General features: G+C 36.4%; 2 protein-coding genes across 3 annotated transcripts in view; one reads left to right on the forward strand and one right to left on the reverse strand.

Moving 5' to 3' along the window:
* The window catches only part of itgbl1 (integrin, beta-like 1), a 77,843-nt gene extending 63,402 nt beyond the window's left edge, over positions 1 to 14,441 (forward strand). The window contains exons 9-11 of the mRNA XM_051709756.1: positions 5,283 to 5,429; positions 12,227 to 12,340; positions 13,863 to 14,441. Of these exons, the coding sequence (XP_051565716.1) occupies positions 5,283 to 5,429; positions 12,227 to 12,340; positions 13,863 to 13,951 (350 nt within the window). The 3' untranslated portion in view covers positions 13,952 to 14,441. The remainder of the gene's footprint in view (positions 1 to 5,282; positions 5,430 to 12,226; positions 12,341 to 13,862) is intronic.
* Positions 14,442 to 14,936: 495 nt separating this feature from the next.
* LOC127448452 (fibroblast growth factor 14) overlaps positions 14,937 to 25,317 on the reverse strand; it is a 152,636-nt gene continuing 142,255 nt past the window's right edge. For both annotated transcript variants that reach the window (XM_051710975.1, XM_051710976.1), the window contains exons 4-5: positions 20,679 to 20,877; positions 14,937 to 17,860 (exon numbers count right to left, since the gene is read on the reverse strand). In XM_051710975.1, the coding sequence (XP_051566935.1) occupies positions 17,715 to 17,860; positions 20,679 to 20,877 (345 nt within the window). In that variant the 3' untranslated portion in view covers positions 14,937 to 17,714. The remainder of the gene's footprint in view (positions 17,861 to 20,678; positions 20,878 to 25,317) is intronic.

Consider the following 25,317-nt stretch of genomic DNA (forward strand, 5'->3'; position numbering starts at 1 on the left):
TCCACAGTCTGTGATGATTTGGGGTGCAATGTCATCTGCTGGTGTTGGTCCATTGTGTTTTTTGAAAACCAAAGTCACTGCACCCGTTTACCAAGAAATTTTAGAGCACTTCATGCTTCCTTCTGCTGACCAGCTTTTTAAAGATGCTGATTTCATTTTCCAGCAGGATTTGGCACCTGCCCACACTGCCAAAAGCACCAAAAGTTGGTTAAATGACCATGATGTTGGTGTGCTTGACTGGCCAGCAAACTCACCAGACCTGAACCCCATAGAGAATCTATGGGGTATTGTCAAGAGGAAAATGAGAAACAAGAGACCAAAAAATGCAGATGAGCTGAAGGCCACTGTCAAAGAAACCTGGGCTTCCATACCACCTCAGCAGTGCCACAAACTGATCACCTCCATGCCACGCCAAATTGAGGCAGTAATAAAGCAAAAGGAGCCCCTACCAAGTATTGAGTACATATAGAGTAAATGAACATACTTTCCAGAAGGCCAGCAATTCACTAAAAATGTTTTTTTTATTGGTCTTATGATGTATTCTAATTTTTTGAGATAGTGAATTGGTGGGTTTTTGTTAAGTGTGAGCCAAAATCATCACAATTAAAAGAACCAAAGACTTAAACTACTTCAGTCTGTGTGCATTGAATTTATTTAATACACGAGTTTCACAATTTGAGTTGAATTACTGAAATAAATTAACTTTTCCACGACATTCTAATTTATTGAGATGCACCTGTATATAGGTTACACTGAACCTGTGCATGTGACTCTATCATGTGTCTCGATCAGACAGCAATGTCCCTGAGGCCACATGTCTGCAATCAGTTGCTACGACTCTCATTGCAAGGTCAAGGAGATTATTGCATTTAATTCCATTTCCACACTTCCACCACAAGTATCTTAAGCTGAGCCATATACAACACGTAACAGCTGTCTATCAATAAGATTTTTTTAATAAAGTTTTTATGTGAAGTATTAAGACACTTAAAATTAATTTCATTGCATTAAATAACAAAACATCACCAAGTGGCATCTGAAAAAAAAAAAAAAATGCCAGATGTTTTCTCGGAACTCACTTCACATTTTTGCAATTTCTCAAGGTCACAAGGTCATTTAAAGTGGATTTTTGAAGTAATTTCCCCTCAAGTTCACACAGATGTCCTGGCAGAGAAACCACATGTGTAGTTTATCACATTAACTAAGAAAATGGTCCACAAAGTTTTACAACCCAAAATGGTCCTAAAACTTTATATCTTAATGACAAAAAAGAATTTTTCTGACTGTTATAAATTATATATGTTACACATGTTATATAAATATTGAAACAATTAATCTAAAATAAATGCTACTTTTCCATATTTCATTATCTTACCCAATGACATTTTTATGATCCTTAAGTGTCCAGATGTATGGGTAGTTATACAGTATACATAAATATACTTGCTTAATTGATTTTTTACTTGATCATCTACTATGACTCAAATTATTAACTAACAAACTGTAAGTCTACAAACATATAGTTTACTATTTGAATGCTTGGATTATTAAATGGCACTATTTTTATATTTTTCTTTAAGAGTAAGCAGTCTTACTCATAAAGAGCATTAGGTGTACTTTCAAATTATATAGTACACAAACCTTAGTAATTTCCCTTCAATGTAGTAACGCCATTAAAGTAACATATCTGAAAATGTGATAAGAATTCCATCAAATCAGCCATGGTACAGTTCAAAATCTAAGAGTGACATTCCTCCTTTTTTGCTTGGGATACAAATTTAATGCTGCTGCACTCGGAATGCTTATTGTATTGTGTCACTAAGTGACAAGCTGCCATGGCTCAGCCCACTGCCCTTGTGTGGACCAGCCCTTGGAGAGGTTTAAATATGTATAGGGCTCCTCTGCTGTGACTGCTTGAACAGTCAAACAGATTTGAGCATGCTAACACAGGTGAACTGTGGAAGCACTCAGATCATGCATCCTCCACCAGCTCAGAGATACAGCAGCCACACATGCTATTGAAAAGTTTATCTAGCTAATTGCATAGATGGTCCTGCTGGAATGAACTGATCCTTCGCTAAGCTCCGCCCCTTTTCTTACTATTATCCACTGTACTGATTGGCCCTTTGCTGAGCTCCACCCCTTTGGTTACTGTTGCTCACTGGACTGAATTGACCCTTTGTTAAGCTCTGCTCCTATGTTTACTTATAGAAGGTAAAACAAATACTGTGAATATCCTCTCTGGGTATTATAAGTGCCCAGACAACAATGTCTTAACATTTTTGGGGATAATTTCTGTAAAAGTCAGTTTAAAACTATCCAAACACACAGGACTTACATTAGTCTTACATTAGAATAGTCTTAGATTAGAAAAGAGAATTAGGCTTGTCTGATAGTATGGTAGATGCAACAGTTGCTAAGGCAGGACTGGTGTTAAAGTTGTAGTGAAGTTGGTGTTAAAATGTAGTGAAAAGCCATTCCAGTTGTATTAACATGTAAGTATTTTACTCAAATGCATGATCATCAGTATTTCACATTAGATTCATAGTTTTATGAGCCACATGCTTGAGAGTTTAAGGCTAGGCTACATTCCTTGGAAAATATCCTTCCAAAGATAGGTGTGAAAAGCATCATGAATTTGAACATGCCCACACTCAAATTGCATTTAGGGCAGGAAAATGGGGAATTGCAGGTGTGCTTTAATTGAAAGGACTGGGGTGTCACTCACCAAAGCAATTAAATGCTCTCGGAGGCTGGCTGATTGAAGCAGTCAAGCATGAAGCTCAACCAAGAGTGCATCAAACTTCAAACCTGTATACCTACACCCACAAAATGAATGAGTGAGAAAGAGAAAAAATTAATACAAGGAGAGCCAGACAGAAATGTCTTTTGGCATGTAATTTAAGATCTGCAGTAATGTAGCAGACCTTGCTTGTCGATTTCAAAAGTCTTTAATATCTCTTAGACATGCGTTAGACATTTTCGGAAAAAATTTCATTTTGAGGCTTATCCTTTTGTTTGGTTTTAATATCTAGAACACATTCAAGCCAGTCGAGCCAGATGTAGTCTAGGGGAATCCTAGACTACATAGACTACATCCTAGAATCTTTTTTATTTATTTTTTTTATCATCGAGAGAAATGTACTGTTTGGAGGAGGCAGTGAGCATTTCATATTGAGTCACCAATTGCTCTTTAAAGATTGAGAGAAAAACACATTTCATCATCAGGGAACATTTAGTTTCCTTACAGTGCACATGAAATAACACCCATGAGCAGATCTCCTGAAGTTCTGCTTCTGTAAATACCCTTGAATGCCAAATAACCTAGTCCATACATGATAGGGACATTTAGAAAAGCTACTTTATTGACTTTAAAGTCATAAACTTGATGCAAGTACACAGACACTCCTCAGTACTCAATGGGGCGATAAAGTTACCGTTTGACTAGGGGGGAAATTCACTGAGAATTAAATTGTGCATGGTAACAGTGCTGGTTATGTGCATGCACTGTCTGCCTTGGTTTAGCGCCCAATTCACAAAATCTGTGCAAAATGTAATTTGCTCAGAATCTTGCAGGCCGGTCCTGAGTGATACAGTACATAGCGGAGGATGCTGCAGACCACTGAAATCTGGCACATTCTGACACTACTGTGATCCAAACATCTGAATCATCACATGCCAAAACTGTGTTTGACTACACCAAGCATCTGGATATATGTCAGGTTATAATGCCCTTCTCCATCATCTGATCATTATTTGATGATTTACTGCTGACGTGATCAGTAGAAAATATACACAAACTTTTGCTGCCTGCTTTCATTTGGTGGTAATAGAGCGATGAAAATTGTTTTACAGTTAAGGGCAATTTTTGTGAATGAAGTGCAATCTGCAATGAGCCTAATTTACATAGAAAGGAGACGTGTTTGAGTTGCAAGGAATGGCAGTGACTTTAAAAACTGAAGATGCATCGCTATTTCAGCACTGACTGCACCTGCTTAAAGTAGATTGTGGGTGTTTAGTGAATAGAGCAGCTTTGTGCTCTGAAATACCACACACAAACATAGCACAACTGTTTAGTGAATTTGCTATTCTTATTAGAAAGGTAGCTAGCTATTAACCTGTTGACAGTTTAACTAAATTTAACTAACTCGGCAAGATTCACTTCAAACTCTTACTCCGCCATGACTGCAGTTGACCTGAAAGAGAAAACTGACCATAGAAGAATTTTTTTTTTTTTTTTTTTTTGCTAATGCATAAACTGAATGCAATGTGTTGCATTATGAATCAAATAACGTCATTTTTCGGAACGCAACAATGCGTAAAATTAAGCAAGTGTAGCTCGAACTGTATGTTTCTAGCACATTGTGAAATACTTTGGTCTTAAATATTGCAAGCTGAAGTGTAATTTATGTGCTACTAGCACCAACAAATGGAATTGCAAAAATAAACACTGTTTTCAAAATCTTTCTCAAATACCCACACCATTAGTTAAGTGGAGCCAATGTTGCTGTGTCGGGCTGCTCAAACAAACAGAGCAATATTTTTATAGCACCACAGAGACACATTGTTTACAGTTTCCAAAAAAAAACAGAAAAAAACAAAAAACAAAACAAGTATTGCTCACTTATAGTTGTCTCTGCATATTACACTAGAATATGAAAACGTTTTTAACATAAAAAAAAAATTGCACACTTCCACTTTAAATTGTGATAGGAGGAATTCGCTTTAAGATTTTTACACGTTGCAGAACCACTTAGAAGAGAAAACTGTATTAATACCCTCTAGCTACCATATGAAACAAGAAGCAATGGTTTGTAATCCTCTCAACCAAGTCTATGTTTCAAACATCTAAAAGATCTACTGTATAGATTACTTAATCACCAGCCTTTTTTTTTTTTTTTTCACAATGGCAGCTGACCAAAGGGTTTAACTGAGCACAGTTTAGACAGCAAGCTCATAAATGCCTTAAAACTGCCTCATCCGCTTATGGGAACCCAGCATGATCCAAGAGGCTGAAGGATGGTCCATCCCTCTGGGTCTATAAGTGATAAGAGCTCTATACTGCAACACCCTTAGCCAGTCTAGAAACGAATCTCTGTCTGTTTGAACCAATTATATTTGCCTGGATCAATCAGACCGTTGCTTTGTTTTGGCAGATATAAATGCAGGTTTTCTTTGGTAAGGAGAGGCGGTGAAGTTAAAGTCTTTGTGTGTGTGTGTGTGTGTGTGTGTGTGTGTGTGTGTGTGTGCGTTTGTGCACACGGGCTGTGTGTCTCCCCTAGGCCATGGCTTCTGCTCATGTAGCCGATGTATCTGTAGTGATGGATGGTTTGGGAAGCACTGCCAGTTCCCCCGCAGCTGTGACATGACGGACGAGCAAAGCAAGAGCCTATGTGAGACGGCTGACGGCGTCATGTGCTCTGGAAAAGGTAGGAGGGAAGATCCTCTGGGCAACATCCTTAGAAGTAACATTTGTCTGTCATGTCTTTAAAATGAAAGTGAGTTTGCTCATTTGTTTGGTGGGGAACATACAGAACATACACATGCTTCTCTAATGAACTGAACTGCAAACACAAGCTGAAGTGACTATTTCTAACAATCAATTCTATTCTTTGGGAGGGTTTTTACCACTTTTGTTTGATGGAGACAGTAGGCAGAAATGATTGGGGAGAGAGATGGAATGGAACCTGGACAGAATCAAATCCGTTTCCCCATCAGAGCTGTGGTCTAGCGGTTAGCGGCATGTTGGGAAGTGTGGGTTGCGAGTCTGAGGGAAATGGACTGAAACAGGACGTAGGCCACTCTCTCATCAAGTTTTTCTGATTATTGTCTACTGTCTTTGTTGGGAAAAAAATAAACATGGAACATGTGTTAACCGCTAAACCACGGCTCCAGACTATTTATTCTATTTTAAAGGTACAGATATCCATATCCAAGTAATACAGATGTGTGTTTATTGTAAAATCTATTAGATACTGGAAGACGTGTTTACTGACTGTCTGTCAGACACCTTAACATCTAACTAAATAGGTAAAGTTGGTCTAGACAAACTTTGATGTTGGTTTGACAAAGCTATGTCTGAAAGTTTTTGAAGGTTATAGATAGATAGATAGATTGACAGACAGACAGACAGACAGATAGATAGCTAGATAGATAGATAGATAGATAGATAGATGGATAGATAGTGTTAACCCTAAAACAGGCAAGAGTGGAAAATGATTAGCAAAAAATCATTTCATGTCACTTTTTATATCATTTGAAATTAAGTAACAGTTATCCAAAGGAATTATATATATATATATATATATATATATATATATATATATTTATATAAACTAATATATTTATATTTAATTAAAGCTAGGGTGTGTAATCCAGAGAGGCTAGCAGTTAGCAAGCTAGCTTTGAAAGCATAGAGCCCGCCCTTGCTTCAGAGGTGTCTCCAAAGCCACGCCTCCTCTATCACACATCAAGTAAAAACATGACATTGCACTCACTGTTTTGGGAGAGACTGATGAAGTAGTCGAAACAGTTGGTGGTGGTGGCCTTATGAATCCATGCACCAAAGGTGTGGATGTTGCAGTGTTTTCGTAACTTTGAAAACATAAAAATAGTTTCATTTTACACCGTAGCTGCTGTTAGTGTTGAGATAATTCATAAAGGTACACAAACTGCATGAGTTAAATACTTCATTACATTAACAAAATATATAAAAAAACAAATCAAACCATGTAATTACCTGTCCAAAAGAAAAACAGCAACCATGGCGTAATTTTTCAGACCCTTTGAGTCCCGCAGTTGCCTCCAGCGTGGAAAAGCAATGCCAATGTTTATTCTGCTTTTAGCACGCTCTTGATCCAGACGTTTTTTCGTTGGAGAAGTTTCTAACATGGTCTTTCTTTTCTTGTTTCCTTTTACTGGTGGTTCAGGAGGAACATAATGTAACAGCGGTTCGCCTTCCATTCTCGCGCTCTCTCTGCACAGCGTCAACATCCTATCCTTACCTTCGGACTGAATGCAATGATTGGTCGATCATTTTTTAGTCCTGTCCCTTCCACAGAAGATATAATATATATATATATATATATATATATATATATATATATATATATATATATATATATTTTTTTTTTTTTTACATTTAGACCACTTAAATTATTGATTGCTCAAACAAGCCTAATTTACACTTAGAAAACTCCTGATGTTGCTATAACAATGCAAAAAGCACTTACCAATTTACTTGAAGTGAAAATCAGCCCTCCTTTCCGTTTCACACGGTAATGCATAACATCTCGTGTTTTTAAATCCATAAGGATCTCTTTCTAAATGGTGATGTGGAGTGACAACCGACTCGTCAGACAGCTTGATCTTCCATTCTTCGCTTTCAAATTACGTACATCAATTAAAGACATATCCTAAAGACCACACTCACCAAGAACAAATAAATCAATCTGATTGGCTGATGAATCTGACAATCTGACTTTAGTTGCCCATTCATTTGCACTGTTGAGGGATTCTGAAGAAATTCTGAAGGCCTAACGGGGTGGAGCTCAAACTCACATGCTGCTTCGGGCATGCGATTTGTGAAACAGTTGTCACACTTTGCTTGTAAGCATCAAGGAATAAATTCTGACTGGATAAACTTTTAGTTTTTCTCTATTTGTTTGTAGATTAATTAAGAGTGGAAAGCTAAGGAAAAAAAAAAAAAAGAAAACTAGGGATATTATTATTTGGTTACCATGAACATAAACAATAATCATAAGCTTCAAAGTGAAATAAAAAGGATTAGGCTCTATTAGCAAATACTTGTGCAGAATGGGAACTATTTCTTCTTCTGTTCATCCTAAAGCTGCACTAAGTAACTTTGTGTTCTCTAGTGACATCTGTGGTTGAAATATTCAACTGCAAGCAATTTGCAGAAGAAAACTTTACGTCTGCTGTGTTTCAACACTGCTCTTCTGGTGGATGAATCTCATGATTTAAGGTTACCTGGACATCGCCTGTGTGATCATGACTGGGAGAAATTCAGAGCCGGAGTCATAACGTGCTATTTTCATGTTAATATTATCATGTTATACGATTAAACATTTAAAAATGAAATATTACTTGCTTTGATGATGATAAACAACACTCTTATTTACATATTTTGTATGAATGAATTGTACAGTTTTCTGACACTACACTCAAAGTGCTTTTACATTGAGAACAGGGGATTCTCTGTAATCACCGCCAGTTCCCAGTATATTATAATATGATTAGTCAAGTGTTTTATCGACTATTAATGTTTGTATTGTATTATACTTAGCAAATTAAGAGGTGAAACTCGTGATACTGTTGATTCGAGTTCAGTGTTTTGAAAGACATTATTTTTACATTATTAAGCTCGTCAACTAAACTACTGACGAAAACATTCATTGGCGAAAGGTTTTTTGATTTCATCAACGATAACGAAGACGAGATGAAAAAGGTGCATCATGATGATACTAAAATTATTTTATTAAAGGTGTCATGAATTGGATTTTTATTTTATTTTATAATGTTCCTTGAGGTCCACATATAATGTTAGTGTGATTTTTTTATTAAAAGTAGTCATAATTTAGGAATAATTGGTCATTTTCTATCCAGTTTTTGTGCCTCTGATTCAAATGCTCTGTTTTATGGGGCGTGTTTTCTTGAAGACTTCAGTGTAAATGCCCACTGCTGTGATTGGGTAACATCTTTGCATGTGGATAAGTGCAACGCCCCCGCCATTATGCGCGTGTAGGGTTGTTTTGAAAACTTCAGATGGTTAAAAAAATGACAACCAGAGGAATTCATGCATACATGTTTGAGCCAGAGTCTAATTAACCCCCTCCACAAACACTACGGATACTGCAGTCTGTGACAGCGTGGTAAGTAATCACTTTAATTTACTTGTCTATTTGTGTAATAGGTATTACTTTTATTCTTGTTTAAACCAAGACGCAACACAACGGTGTGTATCTTGTTACATAGTTGGGGCATTTTCCAACAGTGAAACATTTCCGTGTTTTACAAATGCTGATTAACGCATGACAGTACCAAATAAAGTGTAAATACATGGTGCTATCATGTTTATAACTGTGAAAGGATTACTGTGCAACATGTAAACGTATACAGGATACTTTCACCGGTGTTTGTCGCACTGTCGTTCATCATATAATCATCTTTCATCATATATTCAGTGTAGTGACAAACGCATATGTTGTTCATTACAATGAGTCATGTTTTCATCAAAAAGGAAAGAGATTGTCTAAATATATTGATATCAATACTCATTAGGTGCATCTGTGGCAATTGTGCCATCATGCCAACAGAACAAGAAAATATATGCTGCTTAGTGATCCCTGTGCATTAAAACTAATACACGAGTGTCTAAAATCACTAGGATCAAATCAAATACTCAGTACATATCTAACAGTCTGTAACATAGGAAGCAAAACAATTAACATGGATACACACACTTGTTTGTTGTGACATGACTGTTGGGTCCAATATAGTTGCCACTGCATCAACTTTTAATTTAAGTCTCTGCATAGCCTGCTTCGAACTGTGTCTTGTTTGTGAAAGAATCATAGGCTAAATGAAGCGAGCAAACAAAAATGTTCTCACCGACACGATCAGGGACTTCATTAAAAATAAACGTCAGCCACTCTCTTAATGTTGGGATCCTTGCGAAGCAAATGCAAGAGATCTAGTTTCTCAGAACCTGGCACTGCAACGTCTTGACATCTTCCTGGCCATCATGGCACCAGCTGTTGCTCCAAAAATAATCTCACCGCTCTACTCTAACCTTAAAACCGGCGGGCGGTCCTAAGCATTGTCGACGATAAAGTAGGCGTTGATCTGTTTATGCAGAGGCTGGCCTATGCTGATGTAGTACCTCACTATGACGTATTAGTGAGGAGGAAGTAGAGAACAAGCCATTTTGGCACCTTCGTTTCAATAAAGCCTGTTTTTGGACTAACTAATAAGTTTTCGGTTTTGAAATTTACAGTTTGTTTTTATAGTGCTATGAACTCTTATATGTCAAGATATCATGGTAATTTTGATTTTCCAATTCATGACCCCTTTAAAGCATATTGTTGACAAAAATATGATGATAAAAATTATACTGCAAGATATTAACAGTGCCAGATATAAACAGAAGAAGAAACATCTTGATAATTAGTAAATAGCAGAAGATATTAGATGTGGATTCATCTAATCCATTAATGCAGTGTGTTGGGCATTTCACCGTTTGAGCTGCGTGAGTTGAACACGCTAACAATGGCAAAATGAACCACTTTAAAACGGGGTAAATACCTCATTCAAACACATCCTATTTACACATGAGATTCATCAATATATCCACAACATTTATGGAACAACTTACATCTGCACAACGAAACGAATGACGCGCTAGTCAGAATATGCGGAATTTGCGTTGCGTAACTTGCGTTGTGAATACGCGGTTTCCATAAGAAACACGCTACATGCAATTTATCCTTTCACATAAAATTAATACGTCTCTAAAGCATGAAGAATTCAGAATACACTCTAACTTATATATATATATATATATATAAAAAAAAAAAAGCCAATACTTCCGTCTATACATTATTATTTCAGGAGCTCATGTTTTTCACAAGGACAGTAGCCTAGGCCAATGTACATTTATAATGTATGTTTGATACATATTTACATTAGAAAAACTTTATAAAAATATTTTCTTAATATTTGAATATTTGATAAAAGTTTGACACTTTTATCTATTTTGCACGTCATCATCAAGTAAAAGATATTACTTTTGTTGACTAAAATTTTATGTCATTTTTGTCAGAGTAAAACTGACTAAAATTAATGAATATGACATGACAAAATATTGAGTATTTTTAAAGGACATTTTCATCAAAAGACTAAAATGGACTAAAATGAAAAACCTAAAAAATGAACACGGCAGGTGATAAAGCAAGTGAAACTCTAGGCCTAATAACACTGCAAACTAAAAACAAAATGAGCAATGATAGGAATAAAATATACTTTATTAAGCATGAAAATAATATGTACAAGTCAATTTCAGAATTCATACGTATTAGTAAACATGCATATTTCCCCTGACAAGATCGCGATCGGTAAACACACCGGTGATGTTCGATTCATTAAAGCATGACAACCCTACCAGAGAACATACTGTATCCAATTCCAAGCATTATAGCAGGTAAACAACTTCGCCAAATGGACAACAGATAAACATCCATCCAGACTGCAGCGATGCCATGCTGAACTGTGTCTACAGCGTCCTCAGCCAGAACACGTGACAGCTGGTACTTCTTTCCTATGTTTACGGACATTACGTCATGCGGCAAAGAGGAACGACATAAGCCAGCGATTTCGGTCCAAATTCGACCCGACAGCTCAAAATTAAAAATATTTTTATAGGCTTACCAATATGAATCGGAGTAAGGTAAGGACATTGTTTTGAACACTGATTGTTTATGTACTCAATCAGTAATGGCAATTTGTTTATTTTTAACCAAAAAAATCTTACATAGTGCAGTTTTAACATGCATGCTGACAGACAAGCGCTTGCGCTGTCACAAGGCTCATTCAGACAAGAGGGATCAATGCCTTGTAGAGAAAATCAGAGCCTCTGGAGTAAATTCACGCTAAAATAACAACATATCTAAAGGTGACATTTCTTATAATGAGTTTGTGTGTAATTGTTGTTTATAAGTAATTTAAAAAAAACTAGTTAACCATGGTTTTACTAAAGTAATATTGTAGTAGTAACCATGGTTAATTGTGTGTAACTATGGTTTAACTCAATACCATGGTTAAACTATAGTTACTGTAGTGAAACCATGATTAATTTTTGTAAGGGTAAACAAAACAGAAGTCTATATATAGACTGAGAAAAATAATTTTCTGTTTAATCTCACAAATGTAAAATAATAATAATAATAATGACTTGAATTAACCCGCCTGACCAATATTTCTGTCTATCACTGACTCTTTAGGAGCATGAAATTGTACAACAGAACATATGCAGTTTCACACATTTCTAATAAACACAATTTACCCTCTAAATTCTAATTATGTACCACAGAATCACAGCTATAATTGTTTTTACGATCACGTGAAATAGTAAAGGAGAATAAGGGAAGACTAATGGATTTCTCAACAGCATGGCAGCGATGTGTGTCTGAAGGCTAATTTGTTTCTGCAGGCTCTTGTCACTGCGGTCGGTGTATCTGCTCGCCACAGGAGTGGTACATTTCAGGGGAATTCTGTGAATGCGATGACAGGGAGTGCGACCAACATGACGGGCTGGTTTGCACAGGTACGTGTTCAAATGCAGCACCACTCTTCAAAACACCCACTCATGCACTGACAGATCTCAGCGACGGCTCTTTGTGACGAATATTGAGGTCCTCTGATGTGGCTGCCTTTTGATTAGACAGCTCTATGAGACTCTTGCAATCAGTGAGCTCCTGCTGTCTGGTTCTCTTCCTGCTTCTCACTGGAAAGGAAAGACCAGAGAGAGAGTCAAGGTTTTCCTTTAAAGCCCTGAAGAGTTGTCTTGTTAGTTGTAATTAAAAGCATGAAAAATATTTATTATTACAATAGCTTGAGGGCTCGAAGACATTTGGACAGATGTTTGGAAATTGTTTACTTAATGGTCACATTTTGTTATTATCAGTTGCAGTGTCAGTCAACCAATTGAACAGTTCCTTGCACAGAGACTAAATTTATTACAAAACAAGGAGAAAAACACAGTTGATAAAGGAATGCATAAATGTCACTAGTTAACATATGAATGATTAGGGCATATGTCATCATTTCCATATTCGTAAAGATTATTAAAACTATTTTCTGATGTTGCTCAGGGAAAACCGTCTTTTCTATATAGACGAAATGCAAATGTAAACAAACAGCCAATTAATTCCCTCAGTCTTTATAATCATGCAGAAATGTGTCTGACAGTTTCTAAATAATAATTTTGCATTTTCATGGTTCTTCAGGAAGGTATTCTCATTACACCCACAATTGATGAGTGATGTGGATAATTCAATGTATTAGGGAAGGCTGGGGTTTAATTTCATGCACTGCAGATAGAATTCCATCTGTTTGAGCATTCATACAATACACAGCTCTCAAACTTTGCCCTGTCTCATACTGTACCGGAGTCCTCTAAAGGCATATGTAAACAACAGCATCTCAGCTGATTTACAAACAGCAGCCAATTTAATTGACTGGTTCCTATGTAGCTCTTATCGTATTGAAAATTGTCAAGACAGTTTTTAAGTGGATGTAGAAAATGTTATACAACCTGTATTGATAAATTTGCAGTTTATAGTCCGTTTACTAAACCTAGTGAGCTATCGGGTTGTTTACTGCTTACATAGGCAACTGTCTTCTCAGGCAGTATCCATCATGGAACCTCATAAGTGACTGATTGGAACACACTAAATTGGTAACAACTCAAAACCTATAATTGATTGGTTTTGCAAAACAGCTTGGATACTGTAGCATTTTGTTAGCAATATAGTTTGCAACTGAATGTGCCCTGTACATTTTTCTCAAATATAAAAATGTTGTGAACACCAGAATATAATTCTCATGTAAACGCTGAATGTTGTTTGGAATTTGTAATTTAAAAAAAGGATAAGTAACACTGTGTAATTATACCCGTGCTGCCACATGAGCTGAACTTGAATTTAAAATATTGGACACCAGGGAAGGTAACTCAAGAACTTGCATTTGTACTTTGCACACTCTGCCAAGGGGGTGTGAAGACAGAAAGCATGTCGAGGCTTGGTGAGCAATGATCCAAATGTCTCTCCTCTCAACTTCTGTTCCAGGGAACGGTGTGTGCAACTGCGGAAATTGTGACTGCTGGGAAGGCTGGACAGGAAACGCCTGTGAAATTTGGGTTGGAGAGGAGTATTAACCCTGGTGGACACTTGAAGACTGTTTGTGTTTTTAACCAAGACAAGAAAAGGGCTGCAACAACAGCAAACGAGGGAAAATTAATTATAGATTAGATCAAAGGAAATGTCTGTGATATAACAGCATTAAATGCTAAAATAATTAACTCCTCTATATGCACATAAATTCCATAAGGATTTTTTTTTTTTTCAGGCAGATGATTTCTATATTCTTCTATAGATTTCCATATAACTATGTATATGACATTTTTATAATAATGCTTACATAGTCTATTATCTGACACATAAGCAGGCACGAAAAATTTCAGATAAGAATATTTTATTATTATTATTATCATTATTATTATTATCATTATCATTACTGATTGAGTGAAATGTTTTGACCACATTTTATTCATGGTAAGTTTCATTTGAAATGTGCCTTGTGATAAAAACATGTTCTTAAGTTGTAAAGAGCTTGTTACCAATAAATTGTACCTGCTCAGAGATAACATGAAAATGAGTAAGCCCTTTTTTGCGATATGCTATGAAATAAACTTGACTAATTTTATTATGTTAGACTGTTAGACATATCTATGATATTTGGGGTTGAATGTGTTGACAGTATTGACCAAGATTATTATTGTAAACAGAAAAATAAAACAAATATGAAAAAACATAAAAAAAAAAAAAAATTGGAGCTTTAAAAATGTAAAAAAAATAAAAAATAAATTGAATCTAAATATTCCAACAATAACAACAAAAAAAGTCAAACTAAACAGAAACTAGAAAAAGTCAAACAAGAGTAAATAATGAAAACAGAACTAAATTAAAATGGCTAATTGACAAATAGAAATAAATAAATTCAAAGATCTTTGATCCCTGTTCAGCCCATTAAATGACTTGTACAATATATGTGTATATATATATATATATATATATATATATATACTGTATATGTAATGCACAAATACTTATTGAATTGAATTTGTTAGAGAGATTTCAGTACACCTTTATATAAATATTTTATTCAATATGTTGTATGTGTGTATACAACAAACACAAACTGTACAGTGCAGACAAACTCTTTGCATATATGTATGTAAAATTAGCAGAACATACCAACGTTCCATGATACACATAGCCTACAACATGCAGTTCTTATATGCCACCCTCTTCCCATGCAACAGATGGATTAACTGTCAAACGAACATTTAAAACCAATCAACAGACAATGAGGACCTTTCTTCACCACTGGAAATAAGAATACGGGAAAAAAAATCCACAGAAATGACTAGTTGTTCATCGATTGCTCCTCATAACGATTTAACGATGTCACACACAACCTGAATGGAACAAAACAAACACGTTTGACATTTGAAACAAACAAACATACTAACAAATGCACACTTACTCACCAGTCACTTACAAAAATAAATTTTAACCTTCATAAAACCAGTTAACTGGTTTGCAGGGCAGCTGTAGCCCAGCATGTAGAGTTCATTGAAGTGATTTGTGATTTGTGTGGAAGTGGGACACCAGCCTCAAACTGATTTCAAATACAGTAAGAAGCTACTTTTCCTGTATAGTACTGCATCTCCATCTAGCATTAAAGTCAGCTTTGTACAGACAGATATTTAAGTCTAACTAATGTGCTTGAACATTTCCTAATATGAAAACTAGCTCATAATCCCAATAAATAAAAATATAGGTCTTCAAATGAAGTGTACAATATATTTGTATTTAGCAGCATTGCCTCAGTCTACTTCATAACATTCTATTCATTCAAACTATGAAAACTGTTTAAGCAAGACAGGCTTCATGTCAACTCGGTTGATAATTGACTGAATGGTAATAAAATGAGTCGATGGTGATTTCAAACGCAAAGTGCAATGGTCTCAATCCAGAGTGTGAGAGAGCCTTATATAATCATGCCCATTCACTTTAGCCCTACACCTCTTAAACTAGTTTAAGACATTTCTACCTGTCCCACACTTTGGTCCGTAAGAAAAAGCATGCAGGTGATTAGTAATAGGTACCCCTGGTCTTTTATTAAACAAACAATATTAGAGACAATAAAAGAGTTGGAACCTCTTTAAGTTTTGAGATGTGAAAAGTCGACAAGAGAGACAATTGTTTTTTTGTGATTCCTCTGCAAGGACAAACCCTAGTCACAGTGAGGAAAATGTTCAGCTGGATTCTTGTGTTTACAGACTTTGGTAAATTTCAAGATCAACCTTTGAGGGTTGAAGCTTGGACAGATAGAGTGTTTGTGGGTAAAGCTGCTACTGAATTTGTGTGTTACTGGTAGCGTCTGGGGCATGAGGCACCTTTAACCCAGCACAGATTGGGTACATGTTTTTGCATGCTGGGTTAGAGGTCATCACAGGCACACGATGAGCAGTACTGGACTCTGCATGCTGAGCTAGGAAAAACCCCTCTCGTTTCAGAATCGTAATATCTGGTAGATAAAAATCTCTATTTTTTTATTATTATTTTTATACAGTGAAAACATTGTTACATAAGCCATCTCTTGCACTGCATAAGCGCTGCAAGAATAGAATGTAATACTAACCTTGCCCATGCCTTTTGCTGAACAAAATGGGTGTGCAGCCAATAGTAATGGTACTTACATTGAGCCATTTTAACACACTTCAGGTAGATTGCATTTCTCAACGGCTGCTTCTCGAGTCACATTTAATGTGCTCACCAGATCTAGCCCATAGTTCAGAGGAGTCAGCATGTCAAAGAGGGGCCTTGACCAGAGGCCTACAAGGCCTATAGATTTTCCTAGAGCCCACGCTCTAATTTAAGAGCAAAGAAAAGTGGAATTCAGCTATTTACTTGGGTTGAAACTGATCTACACCGTACTAGTGGGAACAAGATAGCGATATGTAGTGTATACACCTCACCAGCACATGCCAGCTCCTTATGTTGAATACCGTGGCCGTGACCAATGCACTTGCTGGCATTAGCTAAGTATATGTGTGAGTCTTTGATGTTGAGAATGAGAAGACATGAGCACTGATCCTTGGATAATGAGTTTAGATGACTCTGCCCTGTTAGTGCACTTGAATAATTCCCTGCATACAGGCAATCGGTGACGTCTCATTATTGCACACGCCATGAAATTATTTTCTCAAAATCCATAATTGTATTTGTATGACATTTGCCTAAGAAAATCACATATCAACAAGTTTCGTAACTAACTGACAAAGGGAAAGATTTGGAATTCAAGCTGTGAGGGACACCTAGAAAGAAAGAGACACAGGAGCTTACTTGATAACAAAAAATGTGTGGCTTGCTGTCCATATATGTATATCTTTACACAGTATTACCCCAGAACATAGCTGGTGTTACTGCATTTATAGAAAATAGATTTGAAAGGTATGGTCTCTGCTGCAACAGGGCTTAATAAAAGGAATATTAGGGGTGAATGTTAGCAAGCAAAAGGCCGCCACGCAAGCGCCTCTGGTACACAACTTCATTCTCGTGGATTGTCTCGATTACAGAAAAAAAGATTGGTTTAAATGTATGTCAGAAGGCATTCCATATCGGTTAGGGCATTCCATGGTGAGAGTTTAGCTGGTTTATCCATCCTCCTACGTGCACAGCTGACCACCCTTCCAGAGCCAGTCCATCAAAATAGATCGGAACAGTCAGAGGAGTGAAGGGAGAAGGGAGGAGAGAGAGCAGAGGATGCCTGGATCTGATCCACAAACATGGAGAGCCTGACAAAAAGAGCATGGCTCTCCAGGGTTAAGCACAGGCCGAGCTGAGATCTGGCTATGTGGCGGGCTTGGTTTCCTTACTGACAGGTTTGCCTCCGTTCATGACAGCTGGAACTTCACTTGTGCTTTTACTGGGCGGCACTGCAGGTTTGGGCACTGTCTCCCCTACGTCATGCAATGATGGCTCTCGATACATAGCAACTGCAAAAGACATTAGAGAAAAGGAAGAGTCAGCCAGGAAACCCCATCTGTCTGCTTTCACATGCTTATTGGCTAATGGAAATTATTTTCGGGGTATGACACAACACTGCCCTACAAAGTCAAAATGCAGTAACTACGCCAACAATGAGGGTGAAATAGCACCAGGTAAAAGCACCCAAATCACTAAAGTAATTATGCAGATCAGGCAATGGCACAAACACATAATTTGTACTGAGTATAATTTGCATGGCAAATTGCAATCTTGCAGGTTTGCTCTGAGTGCTATATAGTGGAAGATTCAGCAGACCACCGCAATCTCGCACACTCTGCAGGGACTGTACAGCATCACTCCACTACTGTGATCCAGACACCTGAAACATCACAAAGTGTGTTTGACTACACCGCTATTGTAATCCGGATATATGCCAGGTCATAACGCTCTTGTCCAACATTCATTTTTTGATGAATTACTGCTGACATGATCAACAGAAAATGTACACAAACAACTTTTTTTAATAAAATTAAATGTACATCATAAAAGCATGATGTTTATTGTGTCGGTGAAATAGCAAAGAGCTTTGTGAATAAAGCACAATCTATAATGAGCCTAATTTACATAGAAAGGAGGTGTGTTTACGCCGAAAGTAATGACAATGACTTGATGCAGGTTTTTGCACTGAAACATTGCACGCAAAAATGCTGCAACTGTTTGATGAATTTTTTTAATGTCCACCCAAATGTGGATTATGAAATAATCGCACTCTGTTTTCTCTGAATCTGTGCATGGTTGAGCCAAACCCATCATGGGACAGATCATAGTCTAAAACAATGTTGGTCATAACTCAGTTACTGCATTTTGCCTTTGCAGGGAGGAAGAGGCCAACCAGAGATTTGATTGAAATCCTCATTTCAAAACCCAAAACTTGGTTAAACAGATAACATTAATTAAGGCAACTCTGACACAATTTGTGCAAGTTTGTCAAAGTACAGGAGGCCTGTCAGCAGGGCTGCATCATTCCTTAGTTGTGATGGGAAGACTGATCTCTAGGGATTCATTTGACTAGTTTCACTGCTTTACTTCAGTTCAAACCTACAACAAAAGACAGAAGCTTTTTAGCAGAGCTACTACACTGCGGGCTGCTGGCTGGTCTTAAGATATTAGCTGAGAAATAATGAACACGCATCAGGATGAGCAACTGGTCTATAGTGAGGGCATCTATACACCAATAAATGTCTGCATCTCACAGACAGAACTGTCCAATCTCTACCTCACAAAGCACAGCAGTAAATTAAACAGGCCACACATCATTACAAATTACACCTCATGCCGTATATAAAGCATCAATCTCACAGCAGTCAGACAAATTTTACAGAGCGACCATAAAAAATATCTAAGGAATATTGTGACAGACAGGTGGTCCATTATAATGTTATGAAGGCAGGCCTTCAACATGCAGTGCTATGAAGCCATGTTCATTAACTCTCTTGCATTATAAATCATAAAATAAGCAGATAATGGGAACTGAATGAAGGTTTTCATTTTTAGGTGAACTATTCCTGAAATTACCTCTTTGACCTGACCTCTCCTTTTCTGATTACAATTTTCCTAAACTGATTTACACATTTCTCCAAACTAAGGGTAATGCTGTCAAAAAAAATTAGCACAGCCATCCAAAAAGACATATTTTAGCAAAACAGTTAAATATTACTGCATAATGAAGAGCTGCATTCTTTTGCAGAAAACACTTAATCAAAAGCCAATACTGATATCAAAACTACAGTACTGAAGTGTTCTCTACTGATTACAGTTTCAACATATTCAGCCATAAGTATACAATTGCAAAACATGTTTATCAATAAGCGCCACAATGCTTTTTTCCATGTGTTTTCTTGAAATTGTGTTTCTGTATGCTGTATATGGTGTGCATTGTAAAACAAATGTTGATAAATTCCTCAAAAAGGCCACAAACAATTTTGCTGCCACTGAATTTAAGTATTCATCAAGCCTCTTGATTGTGACTAGCCAGAGGATTTCATCCATTTCACACAATATGTTTTCCCAATTCAAAACATGGGCTCTCATCTCATTTAAGACTGCTGTCCCCTCCCTCTCTTCTCATCATCTTTTCTTGTTCTTTCCTGAACTATTTCAAAGCCCTCTACTATACCACCCCCCCTCCCCCTCTCTCTCTTCTTCCTCTCCTCTTCCTACATCCTCTCCTATTTCTCCCCATCATCTCTTTATACCTCCTCCACTCTTCAGCTTTTTCTCCTGTTCCCTCTCATCTTCCTCTACCCACTCCACCTTCATCTTCTCACTCTTTCCCCAAGGCTTCTTTGCTGGGTTTTCATAGGTGACCCCCTTTACACATTGCAAAATCATGATAACTGTGTGCACAATTTAGCAAATTGCACTTCCTCTGCTGTGATTATTACAAATCCAGCAGATATCAGTATCATAGAATTTGAGTGCATATCATGCATTTCAGAATACGGATTTAATTAAGTTATCTGTGGTAACTGTTTTGAAAGCCTGAACATTAGACTTTAGAAATGTGTGAAGTTTTTTTTAGAAGATGATGTATGTATTGTATTATATTAAATTCAATTTGTTGTGAAAAATTGTGTTCATATGGCTGTGTTCATTGTTTTAAGCATTGACCTTTGTTTTGAGGAATGTAAAATCAGTTGAGAAAACTAAGAGAGCATCGTGCAACAGCATATCTCTCTGGGACATGTGAACCTCATTACTATTCTGCTAGTGTCACAGTGATCTGGATGTTAACTATTCTCTGGAGGTTTGTAGAGCAGGTAATACCTTCTAATGGCTTGGGCAGGAAGTGAGCAGCTGGTTTCGTTTTCTTCACCCGGTTCCCTTTCATGGCCTGACCATCTTTATTCAAGCCCAGGAACCACGCTCGCCCCGATTCCTGCTGTCTATACAGCATGGATGAGTAGATCACATAGTAGTTTTCAAACACAGACTCTTTAAACTTGCATTCTGGTGTAAAAAGTTCCTGGAAGAAGCAGAGACAAAAGAGTCAGGCTATAACATCATCACACAAGATCTGTGGGAAGATAAATAGTTTGTGAAGATTATTTACATGATACACTGCCTACAATTTTAAGTAATTTAACTATTCAATAAAGAAATAAGTTTTACATGTTTGCATGTTGATATCACACATAATTAAAACAACTTATTTAATACATTTTCAATGTAATTTATTTCAGTATTGGCATTTTTATATAAACCTCCTGCAGTTCTATCACAAACCACTAGGGGATAACCATATTAGAATATATAGACTTTATGCAATGTAGAGACCATATTTAATTTGACTTGAATTAAAACGAGGCTGAAGAACATTTTTAATGTTGTGTCAGAAGAAGGATCGGCACAACAGTACGACATATTGAACAGACAACATTTGTGTCATTAAACATGGCGTCTACTCCGACTTAAGTCTACAAATTGTATGTTTAAATCTCTGTTGAACAAGACACTAAACCATTATTTAATAAGCCAGTATGTGGAGTACATTTTGGTTTGTTTATATAAACAGAACTGAAATACCACACTTCGTAATGGAATGGAACACAGAGACCTCCCAGAATACCATTTCAAATTCTTCAATTTTTTTCCTATTACTCTGCATGCATGGTAATAATGTCTGAGGTCTAATCTGTAGGCAGACTCTGCAGCTCTGTCTGTTGATACCTGAAAGAGCATGCAGGCAAAATAATTGGCCCCAAGACAAAATGTGATATTCGCTCATGACAAATTAATCTCTACTTTCACCTTCACTTCAGGTGCCATGCTCAGCCATGATAAGTCTATTACTTTTTCAAATATCCATATCCAATTGCACAATCCACACTATAGCAACGACATTCCAATCTCCTCACAATCTCACAAGTACATCTGATTTTAAAACCCAAATGCTTTCAACAAAAAGTAACTTGAAGCAATATGTGGGCAAACGCCCACAATTCACTTGACACCATGAATTTCATTTTTCACTCGCAGTTTGCATTTGAAAAACTTGGGATCATGCCACACTGTAAATCTAGCAGGAGCAGTAAAAAATATCTGTACATATTGTATCTAAAATTAATTTAGATACAAATTAATCAAAATGAGGGGCTTGAAAGAACATGGATCTTTCTGATCAACTACACTATATGTGGACAAGTAAAACATCACTAATAGAGAGTTGGATCTCTCTAACAGCTTCCACTCTTCCTGAAAGGCTTTCTACTAGATTCTGGAATATGGTTGCAGGGATTTCCTCCCTTTCAGACAGAAGAGCATCAGTGTGGTCAGGCACTGATGCTGGGACATGGGGCCTGGATCGCAATTGCCATTCCAAATTATATCAAAGTGTTCTTTGGGGTTCAGGTCTGGGCTTTGTTCAAGTCAGTTAAGTACTTCCACAACAGACTCAGAAAACTGTTTCTTTATGAACCTCTCTTTGTTAGCGTGGGTTAGGGTTAGTCTTCACTGGAATTAATGGTCCTAGCAAAACCTTTTAATTAGAAGGGGGTGTTCACATGCTTTTGGCCATGGTGTAACTTTAGAGCAACAAGTAAGCACCAGTTTAAAATGTCTTCTATTTAATTTTCTAAACATCCCACACCTCCTTTTTCAGCACATCCCCATTATGGACAAAATAGGAATTCAGCAGATGATCGACTTGAAGAGCACAAAAAAAGCTCAGATATCACGCTGAGTTGTACAAAGGTCTTACTTAAAGAACGAAGGTAATTTAACCTGCAGGTCATTAGTGGTGAGGTGCTGTGCATTTTTGTTGTGAGTCAGACCATATGTTTAAAATAAAATGTGAAAGGGATAGTTCAAATTAAAATGTGTATGTATATATATATGTATATATATATATATATATATATATATATATTATTTATGTATTTATTTATTTATTTATTTTTTCATAATTTACTCAACCTCATGCCATGCCATTTTTGGAAGAATAACTCAGATCTGTTGGTCCTCACAATGAAAGTGAATGGTGGCCTGAACACAGAAGGTCCAAATATCACATAAAGGCATCACAAATACACACATCTGGGATGGTATGAGGGTAATTGGTAAGATCATTTTTATTTTTGGGTGAACTATTCCTTTAATCACTAAGATCTGGCCCTGCTTTGCATTTAAGTTACTGTCAGTAATTATGAAGCCTTGAATATGCACCAGGTGAAATAATCTGAGATTTAAAGAGATGTTAAGGAGGTTTAGGGAGATTTGCAGAATGTCACTGGGTATAAAAGCACATCTATTCACACATGGAATATGAAGCCCATATTTATAATGCATTGTAAAGGCATTATACATGCATTATACTGTATTCATAATGTCTCATAATACACCTTATAATAAGTTTTAACTTTTCATAAATAATTATAACTACAGTCATAATACATTATAAGACTTCCCCTATTCATAGTGATACTTCAGAGTATAATATATTATAACACAAGCAACATCCAATTTTAACACAGCAGAAGCAAATAAAGTTAAGGCAGATGCTATTTTCACCCTGGTGCAAATAATGGTATATGCTCTTTATACCCCAGTGCAAACAGTGACATATTATTTGCACCCCAGTCCTGGTGCAAATAATGGTAGATACTAATTGCACCCTGGTGCAAATAGTGTCAGATACTATTTGCACCCATATTTAAATACTAACATACAGTATGGGCATCAATGCAGTGTGTTTATTGTGTTTATTTAGAGTCCCACAGATAAACTACATTAACCCCTACCCCTAAACCTAACCTTAACCTTACCTTAGAAAAAAATACAGTTTTAATTCATTTTATTACAGTAACCGTGGTTTCACAAAGGAACACATGGATCACACAGGAGAGCAATCGACAGACCCTGCCCCGCCTCTGGAACAAACCCTTCTCTGCACTACCCAACATTCACCATGACCAAATCACTACAATGAAATCAACATTTATATTCATATTTATTTATTATATTAAGTAGTATTAAAGGAAATATTAAGAGTGGAAACAGGAAATCGAATGGGAAAAGGAGTGGGACAAAACACAGATTCAAACCGTGGTGGCTAGGACAACACTACAAATTCACACACCGTCTTTACAACCCACGCCACTGCAGCAACATCTATTGGTTAGTGTGTCATATATTTCTGTGGTTCCACCAGACTATTGGGGTGCAAAAAGCTGCACTGTGTGGCAGATGCTATTTACACCGGGGTGCAAATAGACACTCCGTAAAGTTAATCTAGTGCTGTCATGCAAAAGCAGCATATTGTAAACAGTCAAACGGCTTTATGACATGATCATATTATAATTGGCCTTTTCCTGCTTTAAGTTACAAAAGCAATATCTTCTTATAAACATCCATAACATAAACTTGTAACATACAATACATTACAAGTCAAACTTATACAGTGGAAGTTTATAAAATAAGTCCCCAAATAAGATTCACAAACATTGAAGTTTATTGAATAGATATCCAGTATATCAGTTTGTTTTGTTGTTTTAATTTTTTATCTTGGGTGTGTTTACAACATACAGTACATTTTTCTCGAGAAAGAGAGTTTCTGATACTGTATATTTTAACGTTGTAGCTTTGCAAGTGTTTTTCGTAATATCTCGTGCTATTTTGTATTTTGAGCATGTATAATATATATAATTTCCAGCATGAGTTGTAATGTCTTATAACCACTTAAAAATATCTTTTGGATGTTTATAAGAAGACATTGCTTTTTTTACTTTACTTAAAGCATACCTATTAAATATATTACAAATGTATATATATATATATATATATATATATATATATATATATATATATATATATATATATATATATACTGTATATAATACATTATAACTTCTGCAGATAAAATTGGATACTGATGGTGTTATAATGCTTTATACTCTTAAGGTATAACTATGAATAGGATAGTATTATAATTATGGTAACAATTATTTATGAAAAGTTATAACACATTATAAGGTGTTTTATGAGACATTACTAATGCATTATAATGACTTTACAATCCATTACAAATATGGGCTTCATAAAAAGTGTTACCGGAATGGTTAACCAGGTTCATTTTGAACCCTGTAGCTCTTCATCAATCGAGTTACTTTTACTGCCTTAACTGTTACCATCACTGATCCCTTAAACAAGGAAACTAAACACAAGGGTATGACATTTTCTGCAGCTATCCCAAGTGCATCAAGATTTAAGGCAAGCATTAATGCAGTATATGTTTGGTTGCCTGTTGCTAAAGAACTTGTGGTAACAATCTAGTGCCACATTGTGTTACACTGTATACCTTTGACACCTCAGTTCTAGTGTTTATTAGTGGTGCAAACCCTTTCAAAACTGTGTGTGAACAATTTCAAAGTGTGAAACATTGCTTAAAATGGGTTTAGGCGTAAGCTTA

This window comes from Myxocyprinus asiaticus, chromosome 11, assembly GCF_019703515.2.
Source record: "Myxocyprinus asiaticus isolate MX2 ecotype Aquarium Trade chromosome 11, UBuf_Myxa_2, whole genome shotgun sequence".
In the NCBI taxonomy this organism is placed as follows: domain Eukaryota; kingdom Metazoa; phylum Chordata; class Actinopteri; order Cypriniformes; family Catostomidae; genus Myxocyprinus; species Myxocyprinus asiaticus.